General features: G+C 38.4%; 1 protein-coding gene across 8 annotated transcripts in view; it reads right to left on the bottom strand.

The window, feature by feature from the left end:
- The window catches only part of LOC131047057 (probable cyclic nucleotide-gated ion channel 5), a 159,595-nt gene that overhangs the window by 20,032 nt on the left and 118,299 nt on the right, over window positions 1-21,264 (bottom strand). For all 8 annotated transcript variants that reach the window (XM_057980880.2, XM_059207863.1, XM_059207864.1 and 5 more), the window contains one exon: window positions 15,000-15,111. In XM_057980880.2, the coding sequence (XP_057836863.1) occupies window positions 15,000-15,111 (112 nt within the window). The remainder of the gene's footprint in view (window positions 1-14,999; window positions 15,112-21,264) is intronic.

The following is a 21,264-nucleotide window of genomic DNA, read 5'->3' as shown; positions in this document are numbered from 1 at the left end:
TCATCTAACAAAGGGTTCACTCAAACACGCCGAGGTTGATAAGGCAATCTAGATGCTTGTGTTCAATGTGAGAGAATTTGAGCCCGTGCTGAGGGCTATGGTGGTGGGCTATGATTGCCACTCAAACAAGTCTACCATAAACTTCCGAGGGTGCACAATTACTATATCATTTTGGTTGAACGAGTTTACCAAGGTGCTCTAGATTCCCTCAAAGGGTGCCAAGGTCGCCAAACCTCTAGGGAAAATGACAACACAAGACAAAGACAATCTTTTGAAACATGAGTCAAAGTGACTTGACACAAAAAGTATGGGACAGCATTTGGAATAATAGTAGCAATAGCAAGGTCAAGAAGACCTTCATGTCAATCGTAGAATGGAAGTGCATCATGGATTTAATAAAAAGTCGTTTGACAGGAGAGAGAGCTTCAAATATTGTAGTATGGATGATCTATCTCATGATTGGGATACTGAATGGGAGGGTTTACAACAGGGCAGTATACCTGTCAAAGAGAATTTGAGAATTCTTTAGCCTCCACCATAAGGCTTCTTACATGTCCCAGAATGCTATTAGCCTATTCCTAGATGTTGTCCGCACTCCAGTATCGACAGACCACTGAGTCACCTCCAGCCTCTTAGTCGCATGGAGCCGACTAAGGTAGGCATTTTCTATTGGAGTCACATGGATACACTAACGAATGCCAAAGACCAGGTCCATCCTCCCAAGAAGAAGAGACAAAGGTAGGAGTTGGAGTAGCAAGTATCAAAAAATGCAAGTAATAATAGTGCAAAAGAGGGGACTATTGAGGTGTCCTCCGGTGAGAGCACCAAGGAAGTCTTTGTTGCAGAGGATGTGTCTACTGCGGAGGATGTGCAAGTTGTAGAGGGTGTACCTATTGTGGATGTGTAGAATGCAAAAACATGGTTATTACAGAGGATGTCTTTGGGTGCATTGGGTGCGACTAAAAAATACAACGACGATGATGATAATGAGGCGATAGTGGCCATCGAGACAAATAGTGGCATCGCTATAGTTGGAGCGATAGTGGTGGTGGCCAAAAGGTTGATTGTGGTAGGAATACCAGTTTCCATCCCTTCTGGAGTAGCTGTGGCAAGGTCAAGTCCACCAACACTATTGTCTGCATCATTGGTAGTGGAAGGGTCAAGTCTGTCAACACCATCGACAGTAGCAATATCAGGATGGTCAACACTAGTGTCAATACCCGCTGCGGTAGTATTATCCTCGGCTCCAACATTACTTGTAACTTTTGTGCCGAGGGAAGGCACTAGCCAACCTGAGGCAAGGATTGATTTGTGGTTACACCTATTAGGGATTGCACCCAAAGTTCCACATGTGGAGTTGCTCTTGCAGACTGTTCAAGGGGCAAAGACAACAAATGCAACAAGTGGCGATAGGGAGAGTGTCGATGGCAATGCCAATGGTGAGGGTGTGTCCCCGTCAGTTCCAGTGATACCTATGTTGTCAATTATAGTGGTGCCCATAGATGCATCACTCGCAGAGTACTCGGCGAGTTTTGAGTTTTTTTGCCTGGTGAGTAAATACCACTTTTACTCGCAAGCAAAACTTGCCGAGTACTCTGTGAATTTTTTTCAAAAACATGGCGAGTTCGAGTTAAAAACTTAGCCGTCTATGCATAAAGGGGGAAAACGACAAGTTTTGACATGTATTTATCATTTTTTGTATTCTATTTTGCTGAGAGGGGGAAAAAAACTCTTCCAAACATTTGACTACTGATTTCCATCGATTTGAAGCGGATTTGAGGTAGATTTCAAGCATATTTGAGGTGATTTTTGAAGAAAAATCAGATTCCCAGGTAGGTTTTCTGATTTTTTTTCTATGATTTCTTAAAACATTTTATTTATTTTTTGTTGCATCTAGATGAATAGAAAATCATTCCTAAGTAGTCAAAAATGTTTTTGAGTCATTGGAACAAGATTTAACACCATTTTTGACAAGTTTTGTTGAACTTTTTTACCATTTTTTTTTAAGAATCTCTAGTTTTTCAAAAAAATCAAACCCTAATAGTTTTTTTTTCAACTTTAAATGATGTCTAAAATTATTTAAACTAATTTAGATAGTTTGCTAGATTGTTTAACTAAAATATTAACTTTGTCTTTTCACTTTGTATGTGTAGGTTAACAGTTAACCGTTAATTCAATATGGCAAATTCTGATTGGCCTCTAGAACCATGCCCATCTGGATATGTAGCCACCCATCCTAAAGCTACTAGAGATAGGGCTTGGAGGTATGCCTATGAAGGACCAAAAATTGGGACAGTGATTTGCATAAAATGTGAAAATAATTCAAGGAGGCATAAACCGCCTCAAATACCACCTTGCAAGCATCGAGAAGCATGATGCTAGAGTATGTCATGGGACGAACGATGAAATAAAAAGAGACATGAAGGCCTTACTTTCACCTGGGGAAGAGAAGAAATTGCAAAGGGAGAGGGCAAAATTAGCCATGAGATCAGCCATAGCTGAATCTCAAGGTGCTTCCATTAACATTGAAGAAGAAGAAGAAGCACTTCAAGGCATAGTGGGCTCTCGTCATGGCCTACGTATCCGCAAAACCAGCACCACCTCGACCACCGCTACTACTTCCACTAGTAGAGTACCTGGCACTGTTGCATCACCATTAGGGACACAGTCCATAGGTAGTTATTTTGTGCCCAGGAACACACCTGGAGCACAACCATCATTAGAGGCCACTGGATGGAATAGGGAGGCACATGAGTAAACAGACATTGCATGTGCTGATTTTTGGTACTTCAACAACATCCCATTCAATGTGACAGACAATCTTTATTGGCTGAATTTGGTGACCACAATGACAGTTTCGAAAAAGGGGTACAAGGCCCCTTCTCGTAGGGATTTGAGTGGGAGATTAGTAAATAGTCCACTTGATTTTATTTTTAATTGTTTTTAAGATTTCTTGTTTATTAAATCAAAATTGTGTACTAAGACCTAATTTCACATTGTTCTTTTAGGTTGCTCACAAATGAAGTTGATAGGGCAAAAGAAGCGGTGGAGGACCAAAGAAATGAATGGAGAAAATATAGCTGCACCATTCTTTATGATGGGTGGACAGATGGCAAAAACCGCACTATTATTAATTTTTTGGTTGCTTGCAAGGACAATGTGGTGTTCTTGAAATCGGTTGATGGCTTGATGCCTCCAGTAAGGTGAAAAATGCAGAAACATTGGTTGGAATGTTGGAGCACATTGTCATGGAGGTGGTAGTAGAGAATGTGGTGCAAATCATCACAGATAATGCAACAGCATATGAGGCAGTAGGTACAATCCTTTTGAATTATCACCTTTAACAATATTTTCATTTGGTGTGGCTTTGTTTTTCTTGGTTGTATCTTTCTTAAGAATAACTTCTTCTTTTGTAGGTAGAATCCTCCAAGAGAGGCACCCCACTCTTTTTTGGACACTTTGTGCAACACGTCCTTGTTCTTCTTTTGGAGGACATAGGAAAACTTGATTTGGTGACTCCAGTTGTGAAAGACGCAAGAAGGATCACGGAATATATTTACAATCACCCTTGGGTTCTACATTTGATGAGAGAGCACACCCAAGGGAGAGATTTAGTGAGAGCCGGTGTTACAAGGTTTGCAACAATTTTCTTGACATTGCCAAGCATTCTTGCTGCATTGACTTCTTTGAAACAAATGTTTGTGAGTCAAGCATGGCTAGACTCACCTAATTCAAAGAAGGCTGAAGGAGAGGGTGTCGCATGCATAACCTTCGACAACCAATTTGCACAAAAGGCTGCAGAGATTGTGAAAGTAACTTTAAAACTTGAATTTTTAATTATTCTTGATTCAAGTCTCTCATTACTAATTTGTAACTTCATTAATTAATCTTTTTGTAATTTGTATTTTTCAATTGTAGGTGTTAGAGCCCTTGGTTAGAGTTCTTCGCTTGGGAGATGGGGATAAAACCCCAATGGGGTATATTTATGAGGCCATGGATAGGGCCAAGGAGTCTATCAAAAATTTCTACAAGGTGATAGACCCAAATTTGATCCCATTTGGGAAATTATTGATAAGAGGTGGAACAATTAGCTCCACCAACCCATTCATTCAGCGGGGTACTTCCTCAACCCTCGTTTTAAGTTCGGGGGTTCTTACTCAAATCCTAATGGAGAGGTCATGGAGGGCCTCACTACATGCAATCAGAGGATGATACCCAAGGCTGAGGTGAGACACCTCATTGTGGGCGAACTCCAAAATTATGAGGAAGCAAGGGGTAAGCTATTCCCTTCAAAGCTAGCCAGGAGAGGAAGAACCACTCAATCCCCAGGTATAAGTTATAACATTTGCTATTTGGATTTTGGGGTCTAAAGTGATTGATAAATTATATTTTCGATTTTCTCTTTGCTTTCTAACTTTTCAATATTTTTTTATTTTGCAGATGGTCGGTGGCAAAGTTGGGATGGAAATACCCCAAATCTCAAAAAAATTGCCCTCAGAATCTTATGTCAGCCTTGTAGTTCATCAAGTTGTGAGCGCAATTGGAGCTTGTTTGAAGCCATCCGCACAAAGAAGAGGAGCCAGTTAGCGCAAAAATGCCTCAATGGCCTTGTCTTTGTGCAATATAATCATCGGTTGCGCATAAGGAATGTAGAGGAAGCACCAGCTAGTCCAATTGACTTGGATGATATAGATCCTTACAGTGATTGGACATCACAGGAATCGCCTCCATTGTTTACCGACGATGACATCACTGATATGGACAGGCAAGCTATGGAGGAGGGGGTGGATTTGGTTTCACGCTGGATGACGTTGAAGAGGAGGAGGAGGATGATGATGAGTCATTGCGAGTGGTACCAGCAAGTAGAGACATAGCTTCATCCAGGATGGAGGACGAGTCACAACTTGAGCCAGACATTCCGAGCGAGGGGGCACAACCACACCCACAACAGACTTCTAGGACTAGACCATCTAGTTCTACCTCTCCCCTAGTTTTTGCTAGAGCTGGGAAGAGGAAGATGCAATTTTAATGATGTATTTACTTTTAGTTTAACAAAAACTATTTACTATTTACTATTTTACTTTCAGCCATCAACATTCCTCATGAGGATGCGATTTTCTACCCACTTTGCATTTAAATATATCTAGACTCAGCTTGTTTCTTTTGTGTTCTCATTTATTGACTCATTGGATGCATCTTCTCATTGAATTTTGCAAAAAAAATGCATTTCTAATTAAATTTAAGCATGTTTTTAAGTTGCCGAGTACTAGTCGAGTTTTTCCCGAGTTTTTTTTTCAAGCCTTGGCGAGTTTTTGCTAATGGCGAGTAGTCCTACTAGTCACAACTTCAGCTGTGCCAACTGGGGCTCAAGGGTCATCATTCGGTGAAGTGGAAGAGATGGTGTTGCGCTTTAATCGACCAAACCCCTCGGATTTAGTGAGCACAGTTCATCGTTGTTGCCGCTAGTTGGAAGGCATGGCCACTTTTCTTGGCCGAGTGAGGGAGATTGCAAGGGACCTGGATATCGACCACGACCCCTTGGTAGCATAGGCAGTAGAGGGCCTTCTGGCTTTTATGGAGGTTGAGTGTGAGGAGGAGTTTTCCATATGCTTCACTACAAGAGGATGGCCCAAGATGGAAACACAGGCTATGAGAGATGCCTAGATCCCTTAGTGACCCACCATTGGAGGTTGCTATGGTTGGGTACTTCGAGCGCTCTATGGAATGGAACTTGCCTCTCAGGAAATTGTTCCTCAACCATCAACTGTTGACAACCACACACTCTCAAGCTATTGCACAACGAGCACAGGCCCTCCAACAGGAGTAACATGCTCGGCAAGCATTTATAGAATAGGCACAAAAAGCTCAAGGATAGTTGGCCCAAGAGCACTCTCGAGTCACTTCTCTGGAGAAGACGATGGGCTAGCATGAGTAGCAGTTGGCTGAGAGTGATCAACAGGTGGAAGAATTGACCACACAATTGGCGGAAGGGGATGAGCAGACCACTCAACTAAAGACATAGTTGGGGAGAAGGGTAGCAAGCTCAAGGTGATGCATAAGCAACTGATGGAGGCGGTATACATGGTGAAGGTGTCTCACGAGAGGGAGTTGATAGCAAAGCAACACCTCTAGCTTTTGCAGCAGCAGCACTCGTAGCCATCTACCCCGACATATTCTCTACTACCAGTTGTTGACGTGGCTAAAGTCGTCTCGCTACAACTCTATCCGGCCAACACAGAATAAAATTTACTAGCTGAGTATCCTATCCTCTCTTGAAATAAGGAGATCCCTAATGCTATTTGGATTTATCATTTGGATGTGACCTCAATGTTTCAGTCGTCAGATCATGACTGCAGGATAACTCAATGGTATGATGTGCTTTGCTGGATACACAAAGAAGACTTACGGTTAAGCAGAATCGGTTCTGTTTGTACGGGTTCCCTAGGACTCTACGGTTTTGATTCCATCAGATTTTTTTTTACCTTAACATGATGTTGTTTAAACTCCAATTTGATTAAAAAGGGAATAAAGGAAAGGGAAAGAGAGAGAGTATCTAATTAATCTACCTAAGACAGCATGTTCAGAAAAATAGACAGAAACCTTGAAAAAACTAGATTAAACATTATCACCTAATGAAGCACAATTCTGTAAAATCTAGTGCAATCTTCGAAGGGAGTTGGATTTTCATGTTATTAAACATAAATACAAAATCAGATATTCATTCATCTAATGTTTAACAACCAAACAAGAGCATAAAAACTGGTTCAGACTAACCATGCAAGAGGAAATGACAATCAGTCAACCCTTAATGGTATGAACACTAAAGTTTATATCAAATATGATCCTAAAAATACCTTCTGAATTCAAAATACATAACAAGAAAATTAAAAGGTGAAGAAGGAGACCATGCACTGACAAGGAAACAAGACAGCTTTAATATCCATTAATTCTGCATAAATTTAACCAGAGTTTCAGCAACAATCTTAAACTTCTTACAAAATGAGGGAGAAATCATCCCTTGTATAGATTTTCAAAAATGGATGAATGGCCAAAATCTATTCTTACAAGTGGCCTAGATTCATCCTACAAAATATGGCTACCCATACCTATTAATGAGGAACGAAATATCCCCCACCAACTATCAACTAACTAATAACTACCAACTACCCAACATAAAGTTGCTCCCTAAAATGTGCACTTGCACAGAGCTCAAAATCTATAAAGACTTTTAGGTAGTTAAATAGAAATTCAAATTTAGAAAGTGCATTTAGAATTTAAAAGAAAAAAATATTTCAAGAAAGCACTTTCTCTTTCCCTAAGGCAGACTCTTTCTCCAAAAATTCAACTTCCTCACGCAAGTATCCTTTCAAGATGTCCCAGTTTGCCACACGCTCTTCCCGAACATATTCTTGAAACCTTATGCAAACAGGGAACAACTCCTTATTAGAGGGAAAAGGAGGATTACGCTTTTAAACCGCATGCCCTCGAGATGAGTGTCCACTATCCTCAGTTGCTCGCGCCAATCAGGTTGATGATCACCAAAACGCTTGTTGATGCACTCTAAGTCTTCCACAGAGTATGTAGTTTTATCGGCCCTCAACCTGGCATTCCATCGCAACACTACATCAGCATCTCCCATGGTATCCTTCCAGCCAATGACCAATGCCTTAAGGATGTCTTCACCAATGCTCTCAATACTAGACAAGTCCTCACATTCCTCTTGAGTTTTTCTAACGATGTTGGCCATGTCCATTTTCATGCTGACAATCCAGAACCACTCCTTGAAAGTATTGATGTCATAGGGATCCAGGATAGTATGTAGTGTGGGAATCTAAGCGTGAGTCTAGAAAAGAGCCCTCATGAGTGGTTGAGCCAAGCTAATTGTCTCCTAGATTTTGGCGTACTCCTTTTCTACCTCCACCATCTTTATCCGAGTTGCATGTATTTTGATTGTTACTTCAAATACATCATCAATGATCTTCTTTCCTCTTGTCTTAATGCCCCAAATCCATTCTCTAACTGCCTTGGCAGTGTCGCGCACTCCCTCAAATTCAATTGTAGTTTTTTGTGCTAACGCTAATGGGGGAATATGGGACTCAGCGATATGCTGCAGCGGTCTTAACAGGTGATCAATGTATCCCTCGGCTTGCTCAGCACAAGCTCAATACATATCCCTCTCAGCAGTTATTTCATCTAGCTGCCTGAGCATATTCTATACGGAATCCTTGAATTCTTCCCTCTCCTGCTCTTTGGTTGCTCGCTCTATTGGGATGGACATGATGTTGTAGTCAGCCAATGCAACCTGATCTACCGGTTTGTCTGCAGGTGGGGCAGCAATATGAATCGTAAGATTCCTTTGCTAATCCTTGGTAATCTTGGAGTACGTCTTTGGCTTTTTCTTTACTTTAGCTTTTATTTCTCCTATCCAAGAGAAGATATCCTCCAGGTTGATCGGTGACTTGACAGTCGCTTTTCGCTGTGCCCGAGCTATCAACCAATCATGAGGGATGGTCTGTCCAGACGTGACTAGCAAATCTCCAATCTGTTCTTTGGATGCCTCAACCGATTCACTACCTATCGGCAACTAATCGGACATAGGAGGAATTGGTGCAGTATCCAATCCGTTACTCACGGTTGAGTTTTCTCCCACTTCACTGAGCAACTGCTGAGTATCTTCTAGTAGTGGTTGTTCCTCAGTTCCACTGGGTTCTTGGGTTCTATCTTCTCCCCTTTCTCCCTCAACTATGGTGTCATCCTTGTTGCCGCCTTCCTCCTGCTGCAACTCATGTATGCTCCCTTGCGTGAGCTCTTGTTTGTCAGTTCCTTGATTTGGTGCAATCTCTCCTTCCTCGACCCGATTTTTAGGTCCATCCAAACTAATGATCCTTGCCTCCATTTCTTGCTCACTTTGTATTTGCGGATCATTTGCTTCTGGTGCAATTGGATCATTCTATCAAGGTGGAGTTGGTAGGTGATCAAATTCAACCACATCATCCTCCGAACTGGGGTCCTTGCACGAGGTAGTAACCTCTAGCCTCCTGATTGGTATCTTTTCCCTTCTTGTCCTTTTTGATGTCCGAGTTCCCCTATTGGCCCTTGCCTTCTTTCCCTTTTTTTCAGGTTTTTCAACCTCCTCTTTTGGCGCGCTTGATGTCCCTTCGTCTTCTGAAGACTGGGAATCTAGACTACCCATTACATTATATGTAAATTGGGTTCCCTCATGGGTTAGCCTCTCTATCTGTTGGGATAGCCAATTGTCTGTATATCTTCTTGGACCCTCCATGACAGCTTCAAAGTCCATGATGGGGTCCTGAGCCCAATCGATGGCTGGCGGGAGGTCCTTGACTGCCCCAAACTCCTAGATTTGCAAGCAATTCCCATAGTCTGTCACCTGATCTGGGACCTAGCGGTAATCATAAAGCCGCATTTGTTGAACACTCAATCTTGAGTATTCTCGCCGGCAAACTTCAAAGTCCTCTGAACAATTGCTCCAGTAGTCCTCTATGGATGCCTTGGCTCTGTAATGACTGTCGTAGGCCTTCTTTCCCAACCCAACAGGATCAAAGCATTCCTAGGGAAGTGCTCCTGTAAGCAATATGATGCCAGTTCGTCGAATGATTCTTCAGCTTGCACCGAATTTTTGAAGTGTACATCAAGGTTGCCCATAATCATTGGGAATGTGAATCCCGACTATTTTCTATCCCTGAGTATGTTGCTTGATGGGTGCGCCTGTCTTGCAACCTCCATGAGGACTCATCTGTCTGATGGGTAACAGGGAAGCCGATACGATGTTCCCTCAAAGCTTGATATTCTAATGTAGGAGAATCTAGGGAACTGGATAAACCATGCACCATACTTCCGAATCAGGGTGGTAGCCTGCTTTGATAGTCTTATGTGTAACCCTCCTCGCATTAATATGACCATGCGCATTGTAAAAGCATCATTTACATGCTCATATTGACCAATCGCATACGCAATGTTGTTCTTTTCTCTTTGAGCTATGTTATAGTACTGCAACTGAGGGTAGCAGTCATACACTTTCACCTGAATTGGCCCATTCCCAATCTCACCCCTTTTCATCAATCCTGGTAGCAACTGGTGCCGGGCAAACATATAGACTAAATAGGAGGTCATAGTGAAGTACTTTTTCTCCTCGAGCTCAACTAGCTATGTATGAATGTTATCGCTGATGATCTGAGCCCAGTCAAATTTAGCCTTCCCAGCAAAGACTTGCTCGGTAAAGTAGAACATCGACTCCTCAAATAGGTTGGAGTGCGGAAGTCCCATGACCTGGCTAAGCAAGGTAACCATGTCCCCATACTCATTGTTAAACTCGCTTTTGTAAGTCTTTTTGCCGATCCTAATGCTCGGGGCTCTTCTTTCCTTAAACCATTCTTCATTTATCAGTGTTTGGCACTGACTAGGATCCATTTCATAAGCGAGTTGGGCTTCGTCAATAGTTACGGCAATGGCATGATCAGGGAGCGGGATATCAAATGCTTCTCCAATAGCTTCAAGTGTGAAGTCGGCCATTACCATCCCTTTTAGCACCACTAATCTGGTTTCAGGTTGATAGTGCTTAGCGACTTCGACCACTAGCTCATAATTTTGCACGGTTGGTGGGAAACCAGCAGCCTGAGCAATACCACTCTCCAACATTCGTCTAGCCTTGCCATAGGCATGAGGAGAATACACCCTGTTTCTAAAATCCTGAATGTCGATGTGCCCGAGGTCTATATCGCCTATATTGTCCCACACACTTTAGACTTTTGATTCCTTGACTACACCCTGGTACTGATACTTCATTTTCTTGAGCTTGCGAGGGAAGTCAACTCTAGAGGTCTGCGATGTTCTGAGTGTGTCGGGTGCCTTTGAAGACTTTGTCGCTGATTTAGGCATTTATCCTGCACACCCAGGCAGGAATTACGAGACAAGCCTTAATGCAAAAATATGGGTTAGCAGTGCCAAAAGACGACGTTAGTATAAAAATTGTTAAACAACTAGATAATTTTGAAATTTGAAAGCATTTTGAACAGGCCTATTAAACAATTTAAATTCTATGCCAAGGATTATATGTAATCTGGATACTAAAGATTGGTCAGTTCTTTGATTAGTTGGTTTGAGCAAATTTCAAAATGTGGCTTCCTATGTTGCTGACGATTGAAAGTTGCCAATGTTATTAGCTTGCGTGAATAAGCATTTAAATTTTCAATGATCGTGTGCTGGTTGCTTTGAATGCCCGTTTCGAAAAGACGACTCTATGCTTGCAGTTTTTGGACCAGAATTCCTAAATTTGCCTAAGTCTGAATTTTTTGGTGAAAGGTCGATTTTGGTTGAATGTTGTTGCTTGGGTGCTAAGTTCTCGAAACGAAATTGAATTTACTCTACAGATCAAACCATAGGTCAAGTAACATGATAATTTTGCACATTTTAAATCATTTGGAGGGTGGAATTTACAGCTTACCTGGCAGTGACCGGGAAAGTTTGCCGATGGTGAAGACTTAGCCGAAAAAGACTGATTTTGGAATCCTCCTCTTGATTTCGGCTTTAGAAATGGCGTGATTCAAGGGTTTCAACGACCATCTACACCCATTGCGTGAATATGCTTAGAAGTAATATGAAATTTCTGCAACTTTGAACTCTAATGCCTTTCACCCTTGTGCGATTTTCGTCCTTATTTCGATTTTGGCTAAGAAGCCGATTTTGAGAGTTGCAAAGTGTTTGTCCTTCGGTCTTTTAACTTATTTTGCGCGATTTTGGATTTCCGGTGGCGCGATAGAAGTCCTTGAAGACTTTCAATGGAATAAGGGTTTCTGCGACTAGAATGCGGGACTTTGCCCTTTGCGAAAAAAACTCAAAGTTTTGAGAAGATTGATCCCAACTAAATGAAGGCCAAAATCGCAATTTGTTTTGAATGATTTCGACCCACAAAAGACCTTAGCATGATTCGAACTATTTCATTCAGTTTCAGCTCTGAAAGAGATTTCACAAGTTTTAACCTAAAGAGAACTTCGGCCTTTATGATCATTTTCGTTTAAAAGGCCTCCCTTTTGCCTTTTCGAATTTCGGCTAATTGAGCCAATCTGCATGGTTTCATATTCGCGTTCTCTCTCTATTGGCGAGTTTCGACTCATTGTGCGATTTTAACTTTTCAATATATTTTCGCCTTGTGAGCCGATTTTGCAAGTTTGCTCCTTTTTGCCAATTTCGGCCTGAAAGCCGATTTTGCAACTTTAAGTGTTTTCTTTCTTTTTCGGCCTAAATGATCATTTGTGCAATCTTTTACATGGTCTTGTTCAATTTCGGCTAAATGAGGATTATTCACGCGAATTTGGTGATTTTAGGCTTGTTAGGACCTTTTGCACGATTTTGGACTTTCTCTCATTTCGGCTTAGGAGGCCAATTTGAGAGTTTTTAATGATTTTAAATTTCGGGCTTAAAGGCCGATTTGGGCACCCTTACTTCTCTTCGACCCTTTAGGCCGATTTGAGAGTTTTATGACTTTGCATTTTGGGTTAAGAAGCCGATTTTGGGCCTCTATTTTAGCCCTTCAAATGGCATTCTGACTTGGATTTTGGCCTTAAGAAGCATTTTACAACTCGCAATTTGGCCTTTGAGGCCAATTTTCCCCTATTGTCTCTCACTTTGGCCTTTTAGGCCGAATTTAGCTTTAGAGACTAAATTTTGCGGGATTAGTTTTGAATAACTTGCTCACAAGTCACGATGTCTTGCCAATATTTGCAATTTTTTTTAATTTTTTTTTTAAGGGTCTTTATTCATCTTCCCTTTGTGAATAGAATCGCGATCAACTCTCAGGTTATGAATTCTCTGGGACTTAGGACTCAGACCTGGCTCAATCATAGGTAGGATCATCTCCCTAACACTCCGACCTCTTCAACGTTGCATCTTCTCTTTGAGAATCAACCAAAAATTTTCCACTTAGGACCTCAGTGAGGATGCGACCAACAAATTAAAAAAAGGGGCCCCTGTCGGCGACAAGGAGTGTGTTGATTACTTTTCTCTGGTATTATTGTGTGATATGTTTGTTAGAATATTTAATCTTTACTTGGCTTAGGTTTATTTGTATTTAATTTGGGATATTCCTTTGGAATACGTACATGTGTGAGGACAAGTCATTTCTTTTATTTTCCTTTATTAAGGAATTTTAGATTTCCTCCTTAAGAGGATGTGGACACATGGCACACACATTTTATGAATGGTGGCATTCATAGATTTGGGAGTTACTTTGTAACTCCTCTCCTCATCTCTATTTAGGAGATGTCTTCTCTCTCATTTCTTCTTAATGACATTATTGTAAAGAGCTTCTTAATGACATTATTGTAAAGAGCTTCTCTCTCTCTCTCTCTCTCTCTCTCTCTCTCTCTCTCACACACATTTTAGGCATTGCCTCATTCATAATAACACAAGGGGTTTTTCTTTGCTTTTCCCCTTTCAAAAGTTCTTATGCCTCCTTCTTCACATTTGGGTGATTGCTCCAAGGTTTCTACATTTCTCTTGGTAACATTTACTTCATCAATAAACTTACTTGGATTTTGTTTTTCTTTCCTTGCTCTTGTAATTCCTTTCATTTCAATATTCTGTTTACTCTACATAATCAAGTAAGTTTCCTTCGGGGGTAAACACATCTCTTCACGTACAAATTGTGCCTCTTCTAGACACTTAATGCACATCGCACCTTTTGATACATTTGATATTCTATCATATTAGCTATCTTTGATGATTGGTCAGCATAATAATTATCACAGTTTATAATGAACTTTCTTTTTAGTCAGCCATAAGTATTTGCTGATATGACAATCTAGTTGACCATATTTTGTTAAGCATATCCATAATCTGCTGTGTATTCAGTTTGCTTTTATATCCATAATTGCTGCTTGATCTTATTAAAAGAGTCGACTACCTTTACATTAATCGTTTTTTGTTCTCAAGGCTTTGCTATCTCTTGCATGTTTAATTAAGTTGGCCATCATGTCAGGCGCTTAATATTTTTCCCTTTCTAATCGGTTGGCATATAAACATATAAATTGAGTGTTCAATTAAAGTCATTGTCATAAGTTAAGTCCAAGTCTTTCAATATATTAAGTTGTTCAAAGTCTTCTGAAATCTGCCATCTTATAAAATAAATTAAGAAACTTTGCTCATGATGAAGTCGACCATATGAAGATTGCTTGTTTTAGTAATCGCTGCACATATCATTAGAAGATTGCTAACCATAGTAAATCATCATGTCCCTTGAGTTGATGTCTTCGTCATGTGAGTCACTGTTAATAATCTGAAACTTCTATCATTCAACTGGCAGTATTAATATGATTTCTTATTATTTGTAATACATCTCTGCTTTATGTGAATGCTTGCTTGTCCTTGCATCTATGACAATAGACTTGATTTGACAATTCTACTATCAACACTATTCTTAGACTGTAATATGTCTTATCAACAATCTCCACTGTTCTGCCTTTAATATCAAAGACAATATTTGTGTGTATACTTCTTCAGCATTTCTGGCCTTTTCGTGTTTTTTTGGTGTCTAGGCCACCTTCAGACCTAGTCCTCTGCTATTGTACTTGTATGTTTAAACCCCTTTGATCTATTTTGGTCATTCATGGACATTAGATATTTTCATTCTTTCTCAATTTTCATGCATTCATTCTTCTATTATACAATGACAAATTCTGACCCATTGTAAACATTTAGAGTCAATATAGAACTGCCAAGGACAAATAGAGATAAAAAAAATATCTTAATAGATCAGACTCTTTAATGATGCAGAAGATTTATTGTGATTGAATGGCTTAAATAGAATCATTGGAATACACTCCACTTAGTTATGATTTGTAGGTATCACACTCAGTAACTAGGTTGACCTGATACTCATGCTGCTGGTTACTTAAAGTAAGTAAAAATCAAGTAAATAAGAAATGGATATCAAACAAATATAAGTATAGGGGCTCGATCTTAATTGAATAAAATAATTTTACCTGCATGTTACCGATAAGAAGAGCTAATAATATGAGCCCAAAGATTGCAACGGCTATTGAGAAAATAACCTCTCCTATGAACTTGCTGGTTTGCAAACCCTGGCCAAGCGTGCTGCAAGATCACATATAAAGTAAGAATAAATATAGCAGAACAACAATGGAATACATTTATCCATATGACATCTTATACAAAATTCAGCTTCCAAGAAAAAATGTATGGATATTAACTCTCATAAGTTTCAATCTTGTGAAACGTATTCTATACTGTTAATATAAGCTTGTCATTCCCCAAATTAATATTCTAAGAAAAGTAAGCTCAAATCATATGAAATTCATCTACCGGAAAAGTTAAAAGCATTGAAATCATATGGTTCATCATAATGAAATGGAGCTATACTGGATACAAAATGGATAATATCCTCTTGAAGTAAATGTTTTCTCAATCCAACATATAAGAACCAGATAACCAATGACCTAAGAAGACATCAAACCTAAAATAAAGATAGGTCCATTTTGAAATACGAAATACCTAATTTTGAAAAAAAATAACAAATTCATAACTCCGTAATGGCTGAGATCCCAACACCCACTACTGAAAATTTATGCTTCACAATGGGTCTCCTCTATGTGCTACGAAAGAAATGTCTATAGATCTTATGAGAAAATGAAGGAAAAGATGATATCATGTTTTCTACAAGTGACCTACTCTATCGTCAGTAGGACTACCAATCTATAGACATATTGGTTGCTCGTGGAAGGTTAGCATCTCTAACCAGCTAGAGAAATACAGTGTTGGACTATCTTGTCATTGATGTTAAAGGACTGCAATTAATATGTCTCTTAGGAGCAGAAGTTTAAGAGCAAATTGTTCAATTTTGATCAGATTATAATAGGCAGGTAAAATTAAATTTTATTTATACCTTGATCAACGTCTGATATCTATGAGTGATATATGTTCTTCAGTCAGTCTTATATTCAATCTACTGATGTGTAAGAATGTAATCCAAATACAATCTGCCACTGAACAAGTTTGGACTGCTACGTATAGATGAATAAATTCAATCTTATCAATATATTATATCCAATCTGCTGTAGTATCCTTTTGCTTGATGAACTATGTAAGTTCGATCAATGTCAACTGTAGAGTGAATCGAACAGTTATATATATATATATGTGTGTGTGTCTGTGTGTGTGTGTGTGTCAATCCATGGATCGAACCATGAGACATGATATCCATGGATAAGCCATAATAGCTATATATATATATATATATAGTTATTAGATTGATAAGCAGATTGAATAGTTATTAGATTGATAATAAGGAACATACGAATCAGTTACCATTATGGCTTATCCATGGATATCACATCTCATGATATCCACCATTATGGCATATCCATAGATATTACTACAGAGATATAAACCATTATGACATGTCCATAGATATCACGTCCCATGATATCCATCATAATGGTATGATCAATCAATATCATAAGATCGTCACCTTATGATAAAGATCAGATGTACAAGTGTTCATTATTGAGAGATCGTCACCTCACAATAATGTTCACAGGGGCTCATCAAGCACTGAGCCAAGTTGTCATGGAGTCACACATATGAGAACAAATCATGAACCATATCAGATACATAAGATTGTATTAATAAGAGTTTACGCTTTAAACATCTTAGAGAATACATTAGTACTATTAAAACAAATCAATGTTGTTGAGACTCAATCTCAGCTAGAGCTACATTTTCTACCATACCAAGCTTACCTCGAAAGTACACAAACTTTATTCTGAAGACAGGCTTGGTGAGAATGTCCGTTGTCTACTCATTAGTACTAATATATCTTAACCGAATAACATACCTATCCACTTGATCTCCACATGCCTTGACCCTTCATGAAATACAAGGTTGGAATTTGCATCACTTTTGATGTATTCCAAGCTCACCAAGAATTCATCTATCCAGAAATCTTGACCTATGAATCAGCATAAAGGCCTTCCAACCTATATACATGGGACTCCATCTCATGAAGCATAATTCTCTGATTAATCACTAGAGAAACCATCTTGACATGGTCCACTCCATCTGAATCAATATGATCAAGATCCTTGAATATCAATCGAAGCATATCTTCTCAATTGCTCCCTCTGTCACATAAGCATCCTCTGCTCACATGGACCCAATCATGGAAGAAAACTTGCTTCAGGAGACTCTCATTTTCTGGTATGATCCTCATATGTCTGCACAAATGACTTGATAGCTTTTCCAAGATGACCGTTGCACTTCTGTAAGTAAATATTGTTTCACAAAAATGGAAATTCAAAATCTTAGAATCTCCACTAAAGTCCTTTGCATATTCCTCCCGAATTTCAATTTCTTCATCACAAATAGAACTCTAAAACTCCACAAGTTGTGATCCTAAGGATGTAGTGTATGTAAGGGATAATTTTTTAATAGTAAATTGAAGAAATTTAACCATAGGATATCTAGATGCAGCTTGTCGTAAACATACATCTGCTAACAATGTTGATTCACAAATAACATGCATAATGTAATTGCATGAATTAATAACTACATATGCAATCCATGAACATTATTCAATCATAAAAATTTTTATCTCTTTCAAGTCAGAATATGAATCCATTTGAATCCTTTTGTGGAAGAGTTTCACCAACATCTGCAATGGAAGCTTGAGGCATAGTCCTGGTAGGACATTGCATTGCATAGTGACCATATTTGTCACATCTAAAGCATTGGATTTCTGAAACATCCTTCCTTCTTTTGAATATAGGAGCACCATTAGATTCCTTATCTTTCTTCTTTTTGAAATGTCCTTTCTTACCTTTCATCTTTCTGGAGTGGGAGGCAAGAACATGAATATCTTCATTTATGGAGCTTTGGCCAATGCCCCGATAGCCAATCTAGATTCTTCTTGAATGCAATCTTGCTTTAATCGATCAAACTTAGGAAGTTTTGATCTTGCACTTATCCCTTGAATAAATGCCTCCCATGAGGAGGGGAGACCATTTAGTGCCAGCATGGTTAACTCTGTGCTCTCTATTATGTGACCAATACTAGAGAGGTTATCTTTCAATTCAGTAATCCTCATGAAGTATGAGGTGATGAATTCGCCTTTTGTCATTTTGACATGATGGAGTTGTTGCTTTAGAGCAAGAGCTCGGCTTGTGTTGTTTATCTCATACATGTTCTCTAGTGATTTGAACATGCCATAGGCAGTCTCCATCTTGGAGATAGTTGGCACAATATGGTCTTTCACTGAGTCAACTAACATCTTCATGGCTTTATTGTTCTTTCTCATCCATTGAAACTTTTCATCTTCTTCTTCTGGTTCCGGAATGGCTTTCTTCACAAATCCATCTAATTCGTTTTCACTCAAGGCAAGCATGATTCTGAACTTCCAAGATACGAAATTAGATGCTCCTTCAAATATGTCTTCAACTCTAATCCCATTCACCATCTTGATGTTGATAGGAGACGATGATTTTGAAGACGGTAGTAGAAGGATAATCTCGCTTTTATAAATCTGATCTGATCTTTCCTTGGGCTGGCTCTGATACCATGTTGAATTTTGATCAGATTATAATAGGCAGGTAAATTTTAAATTTTATTTATACCTTGATCAACATCTAATATCTCTGAGTGATATATGTTCTTCAGTCAGTCTTATATTCGATCTACTGATGTGTAAGAATGTAATCCAAATACAATCTGCCACTGAACAAGTTTGGACTGCTACGTATGGATGAATAAATTCGATCTTATCAATATATTATATCCAATCTGTTGTAGTATCCTTTTGCTTGATGAACTACGTGTTGTGCCTTGCACACACTCCCCGTCGCCGACAGGGTCCCCACTTTCTTTTTTCTGGTTTTCGTCTCGCCCAATGTAGGATTTTGATTTTTATCCACCATTTGACATTCAGCAGGTTGTAATAAAGGAATGATCCTGCAGGAGAGTGAGCTCGCCTGGTTCCTTAAATCCTGAGTTCGTAAGAGGTCAAGCATGATCCCATACGTGATGAGAGGATGCAATCATGGGACGTATAACGAGATGGGGCGTCTGTTAATTTTAAGGAGGGCCAAAGGGTGAACTTACATAGAGTCTCGCAATTTTAAATGTTCAAAATTCTTCCAAGGGAGACTAATTTTAGCATGAGTCTGAAAATCAGCTAGGTGGGCAAGAATGTATGTTGTCCATAGGTTTGCAAAGTGAGCCTTTGGGACGAATTTCGAAATGTATAGTTAGGCGTCACCTTTAAAATGTCCCTTATTAGGTTTAGACATGTTTTAACCATAAATAATCTATTTCAATATACTTATGACTCAAGCTAAATATATTAGGTGACATTTCCACCTTAACATGAATCCAAACAGTGATATTCCACTACTCAATCAATTAACTATTAACAAATAAATTGTTCATCTATCATACATCCATAACTCTTAATGCAAGTGTCAAACCAATTGTAATGTCCCCTACATGGAAATATCTCCTTTCCCAACTTCTTAAACACTAGCAGTAGTAACAAAGATAAACATATTCTCCTTCCGTTTATTGTTTTATGAACTCTTACTGATCACAATCTAATATTATCATTTGTCTGATTAAGACACTATGTATATATATAAATGCATGTGTTTACAACCCTATTGATATTACATCATTAATATATATATATATATATATACTGACTTGATTATATACACATAAATTAATTAATTCATTAAATAATATGATCAATTATTGATATGTTTTCTTAATGACCTGTAATATACCTTACTGGTATTAGTTATTAATATATTTAATGGTTAGTAAAGGGCAGACAGATCTGACGCAAAACAGATCTGGTCTGCCACCATTATGAATTTAAGTATTACTATTATACCAACTGCAGTCTATGTTAATATTATAATTAAATTCTGCATACAACATCATACATATATATATATGTCAAATCTGTCTACCACTATATAAGAAATTAAGCAGTCTATATTAACATTACTATTAAATTCTGCATTCAAAGATTATTAGACTTCATATGTTAAGCATACGTATTAAGCCATCCTCGTGCATACCACGGAGAACAAGGGTGTTTGTTGTCGATGACTTCCTAATCTTTTTCCATCCCCCCTCATTGAATGATGGAAATGTCCTCTTATATCGTATGAAATGGAACAACATGTCTTATGCCCATTCATCAACGTCTCCCTTCCTTCATTAATCACATCCTTCCATGACTAATAAATCGGTGTTGACTGTTGTAACCGCTTAATTATCATCGTGTTTCCTAACTCAACCACAAACGCTGACAACAATATTGTTTATTATTTGCCCTTCTAATCATCGAAGCACTGCCTAGCAATATCGATGACTAATCTTTTGCTTGGTTAAGTCGTTATGACTTTATCGCTGCCATCTGCATATTCCAAACTTTAATATCGATGACTCTTATAACCATTGATTAGATACATTGATGATATGGTCAAGGATGTTGAATTATTAGTCAAGGATCTCCAATAATATTATCGATGTCTCAACAAAACTAATCTTAGTCTTCTCCTTAAGTCGATAATGATGGCTGTGATTATCATGGCTTACTTAACCAATTTATTATTAATATTCATGATTAATTATCATTGTCTACAGCTAAGGGAACAGCTCTGATACCTGCAGACCCCTTAGTCTTTATTTATTTCGCAGGTTATTGATGAGGATGAAGGCAGTTTTTATATTATTTTTGTTACATATATTTTCTGAATTTATTTATTATTATATTTGTTTATAATATTTCTAAATGTTCATAACATAATATTAATTTACTTTATTTGGATATTTCAAAAATATTCTTTATCAATAAATATTAATAATAATATTTTAATAAATAAATATTAATTATTTCAAATAATCATTTGTTGATTATATTAATTTAAAATAATAATTGTTTTATTTAGGTTATAATTAACAATCAAGGAGGGGACATGACAGTCCACCCTTGCCGAAATTGCTTGTCCTCAAGCAATTGACGATTTTTTCGACTAAGTCATCTCCTAATAAAACACAAGACACGAAGCATACATGAAGTGTCCACAGAATCCTTGTAAGGTAATGATGCCTGAATACATTTAGTACACATGAAGTAATTTAAACACATGTGAAGCTTGAAGTATACATGGAAATCTTGAAGCATAGACCAAAGTAATACATGTAGCAATATTATAAAATATGAAGCAT

Source organism: Cryptomeria japonica, chromosome 7 (genome assembly GCF_030272615.1).
Source record: "Cryptomeria japonica chromosome 7, Sugi_1.0, whole genome shotgun sequence".
NCBI lineage: Eukaryota > Viridiplantae > Streptophyta > Pinopsida > Cupressales > Cupressaceae > Cryptomeria > Cryptomeria japonica.
The sequence above is the reverse complement of the archived record's forward strand: the minus strand, read 5'-3'. Positions and strand labels throughout refer to the sequence as shown.